The 4,303-nt window shown below is 41.7% G+C and overlaps 1 protein-coding gene across 1 annotated transcript in view; it reads right to left on the bottom strand.

Annotated features, from left to right (window-relative positions):
• The window catches only part of znf804b (zinc finger protein 804B), a 56,689-nt gene that overhangs the window by 5,049 nt on the left and 47,337 nt on the right, over positions 1–4,303 (bottom strand). Inside the window, exon 3 of the mRNA XM_008277068.1 lies at positions 1,233–1,363. Coding sequence (XP_008275290.1) covers positions 1,233–1,363 — 131 coding nt within the window. The remainder of the gene's footprint in view (positions 1–1,232; positions 1,364–4,303) is intronic.

The following is a 4,303-nucleotide window of genomic DNA, read 5'->3' as shown; positions in this document are numbered from 1 at the left end:
GCCCTACACATCGCACTGCTTTTTGCAACCAAATATTCCTTTTCAGTGTTCCTCTTCTGTTCCTGTTCATTTTGCTGAGCACATGTGGAGCCTTCATGTCAACAAGCAATAAAAGACAACAACAAAAAGCTCAAGTTTATCTGAGAACCCTGAGATTGAAGTGAATTCTGTTTTATCAGACAGACTTGTCTCGTCTTGTAGATCAGTCACGAAAAATGAGAGGCGCGCAACTTTTCTATTTGTATCGAGCAAATGAAGTTGCGGCTCGATGTGTTTGAGGTGATTTCCCTTATTGCACATCAGACTTGCTGCGATGTGACTTTCGCGCACGTTGCAGTGTGGATGCTGAGCCGATATTGCGTGTTAAAAAATAATTCCGCACAGCTCCGGCTCTCTAAATAAGAAATCAAACAAAGTGGTTCAGACCGAAGCACATAAGACAGTTTTAGTGCGTTCTGCTTGTGCTCGTGCACGAGACGGGAGAAAGTCAGGGGGAGGAAAGATGCAGGAATATGATGAGAGAGCGAACAGTCGAACCATCTAAATATGCTAAGTAGCGAATTATCATCAATCTCTCTTCAGAATCACAGACTCTTATTTAGTAGTATAATGATAGAAAATTATAGACATGTCTATGTGGAAGGACATTCACTGCTACACTTTGTCATACTCCAGGCATGTGTAATAAATTGTCAAGGATAAAAGGGAACAAAGAAACGGGGATGCATGATGTTGGTCGTCATAGTAATGCTGTTCACATATCGTCCTCTGATTATAGAAAAACAACAAGCATTTAATTGCAACGGGGAACAGGTGTAATCAAGTTGATTATTGCATGATGTACTGTTATTTTTATCAGTTGTTTTGATTGCTTTAGGTGCGTCAACCTCGGAGCATCTGCCAACTCGGTTCACTCGCTGTATTTACCAAAGAGTTTTTTTTCTTTTCTTCTCCTTCTCTCGACTATTCATTCTTTCCCAAAAACCTGATCTCCTCCACCTACAAATCATCTCCTCTCAGCGTGTCAGCAAGAATGTGTCTTCATGTTATATTTACTTCACCTGTGGCCCATCTAGGCCAACCGAGTGCTCTCACATCTGTGGATGCATCCATCAAATCTAAGAGACGTTGACTGGATGTGACGCACTCTAACCCCTCTGGACCGCTGCCCCTGGTCTCATTACACACAAACTGCCGCAGACACACACAAAATACACACTCCTCCCACTCACCGCTGAGCTTCCTGCTGCAGCTGCGCGAGCTGGTGCAGGCGCCGGAGAGCCTTCTCCTGTTTGCGCTGGTCCTTCCACGACTTGGAGGCCACGTTGCGAGCAAACTCCCTGTGCTTGAGCTCCTTCAGCCTCTGCACGGAGATGAAGACGGAGGGACGGAAAAGAGGATGGATGGCAGGGGGTGGATGGGGGTTAGAGAGGGGGAAAAAAAGGGAGATGCAAGAGCGGGACAAAAGAGGGGAGAAAGGAGAACGAGCGAGGGATTAGTTTTAGGAAGCTCTCTGCAGGCAGCTGTCTTTCAAAACCGAACACATCACTCAGCAGTGTTTGCAGATGTTCTCCACCAAAGCTCATGTCCAATTAACTCCATTCAGCCCGGAAGAAAAGTGTCTTTCTCGCAACGCGCAGCTTGAGAGCAAACACAAGCCCAACTCGTGAATAGCAGATTACAGACGCGGATGAGACGAGTGGCACAAGTGATTTAATGATGATGAAGCTCTTTCTGAACAGTTGGTTTGACATTTTTCCTCTTTGCTCCGTCCCCTTCAATCCATCGGCGCGCCACTGAATGAAGAAAAAAAAAAAATCAATGCTTCATAAATCATCACAGCTCGGTTTGAGAGAACGTCTTATTCGGTGCTTTTGAGCTGGAGAGCGCCAAACACATTTATTTGTTGATGCTAGAATTACACGTCAACAAACCAAAAAAAAGCCTAAAGACCAGAGCTTTCAGCCGGAGAAACGCTGCGCCATTGTACAGCGTTGATTGCGAGTTTAGAATTTTTAATATTTCTGCATAAATATGACCTAAAGCATCATCACGCAACTCCTAAGAGTAGATAAAGAGAACCAAAAATATTACACTTGCTCCTTCCAAAACATTAACTTTGCTCGTCTTGAATCATTCTTTGGCGGAGCGACTTGTGCGCTCAGGGTTGTTGTCTCGCTGCGTGACCCACTTTCTCTTGAGATTCGCTTCACGGACAGATGTCCTGACATTTTCTTTTAGAATTCGCTTGTATAATTCAGAATTCATTGTTGCATCAATAATGTCGAGCCGTCCTGGCCCAGATACAGCAAAACAGGTCCAAAATGTAATCCCACTGCCACCATGTTTTACAGATGGGATGATGGTGGTTTTTTTCGTGCTGGAAAACAGCAAACATAACACCTTTTATTTAAACCAGAATGTTCTATTGTATTCTCATCCGTCCACACAACATTCATGTGGATCTTCTGCTGCTTTTCGGAGAGCAGTGGCTTTTTTTTTCTTCCTTGCAGAGCCATCGCACTATTGTTGTTCTCCCGATGGTGAAATCATGAATATTAATTTTAGCCAGTGTGACAGCAGCCTTTAGTTGTTGGGTTCCTGTGTGAGCTTGCAAACTATTACCCATGTTGCTTTAAGAGGGATGTTTGTTGGTCAACTGCTGCACAGTAGTCCTGAATTTCCTCCAATTGTACACAGTGTGCTTGAGTCCAGACTCCTTAGAGATGGTTTTGTGACCTTTTCCAGCCTGGTGCACCTCATCATCTCTTTCACTGAGGTCCTCAGAAACTTTATTTATTCCACCAATAGGTGTTGTGAAGATCAGACTTTGATAGATTTTTTTTTATTATTTTTTTTTTTAAAGACAAAAAAACAAAAAACTGAAACACCTGACTGTCATATCCTTTTCAAATGATCTGCTTAGCTTCATGGTTCACATAGTTTGTCCATACACAAACATGTAATATTGGACAAGTTCCTCAATAAATAAATGATTTTGTATTATGTTTTTCTTATTCTTTTTCATTTAGTTAATTGTTAGAATCCCCAAACCCACCAAGAGCTTTGAAAGGCTTGTTATTCTTTTAAAAAGAATTGCTGAAATTGGACCATTTACTAGAACCAAGACTGTAGAAACAGAAAAAAATAGTCTAATTTTCCACTTTCCCACAGTTGTTGAACTAATCATGCAAAAAAAAAAAAAAAGAAAACTAGGGGTGGGACTTTAACGTGCTAATTAACACGTAATTAACACGTTAAACTCCCACCATTAATATATGATTAATTAATTATGACATAAATAATGCGTTAAAAAAATTAACGCATTAAATCGCAGTGTTACGTTTGTCAGCGCCCGATTTCATGGTCCATCGATCACACTGATGCTACGCTAACAACAACAAACATGGAGGAATCCAGTGAGAGTGCATTGCTTGGACTGATGGAGGGCGAGTTTAGTTTTTAAAAACTGCCTGATGGAAGCCTTGACAAGGTTTTGTGCAACTTGTGCAAAAAAGAATTTGCATCCCACTGAAGCACATCGAGCCGACGCTACCACCTGAATGCAAAGCATGTTGCAGCGAGCACAGAAACTGCCGGAGCTGTTAGCGCTAGCGGTTCTGGTCCGAGTACGAGCAAGTGGTGTCGGCAGCCCACACTGGACCCAAAGACTAGATTCAGAGCCAAAACTAGTACGTTGACATCTGACAAGTCACAAATTTGCTGGCCAAATGGAATGCTCTGGACTGTAGACCGCCTTCAGTGGTGGAAGATAAGGGTTTTGAAAATGTGCTACAGATAGCGACAATTTTTTTTAACGCGTTACTTTAGCTGTAAAAAATTAATCGGAATTAGCGCATTAAAGTCTCCCTAAAAAAAACTAAAAATTCTAAGCTGTTGGTGCAACCAGGAAGCCATGTGTGTATGTAATGGCTCCTCGGTTGAAGTTTTTGGTTGAACTGCAGGCAGTGTTTGAGAAAAATATATAAATATAAGAATGTTTACAATGTTTATATTTATATATTTTAGACTTTCTTATTTGTGTTTATACTTTCGAAGTCTTCTTTTTGCTGGAAGCTGGAACTTCCAACTGCAATTTCGTTGTGTGTGTGGAAGCGTATGCGCAACGACAATAAAAACAATTCGGACACTTGATGAAAAAATAAATGCAGTGTGGCTCGAAAATAGTGCAGAAGAGCAGGTTGATGGGAGATACGTTCTTGTCTTGTTTGCGGAGGTTGTAAAAATCATAAAGAATACGTGGAACAAGATTTTTTTTTAGTACCAGTAACTCCTGTGGGCG

The sequence above is a fragment of the Stegastes partitus genome, unplaced genomic scaffold (assembly GCF_000690725.1).
Source record: "Stegastes partitus isolate 25-593 unplaced genomic scaffold, Stegastes_partitus-1.0.2 Scaffold88, whole genome shotgun sequence".
In the NCBI taxonomy this organism is placed as follows: domain Eukaryota; kingdom Metazoa; phylum Chordata; class Actinopteri; family Pomacentridae; genus Stegastes; species Stegastes partitus.
The sequence above is the reverse complement of the archived record's forward strand: the minus strand, read 5'-3'. Positions and strand labels throughout refer to the sequence as shown.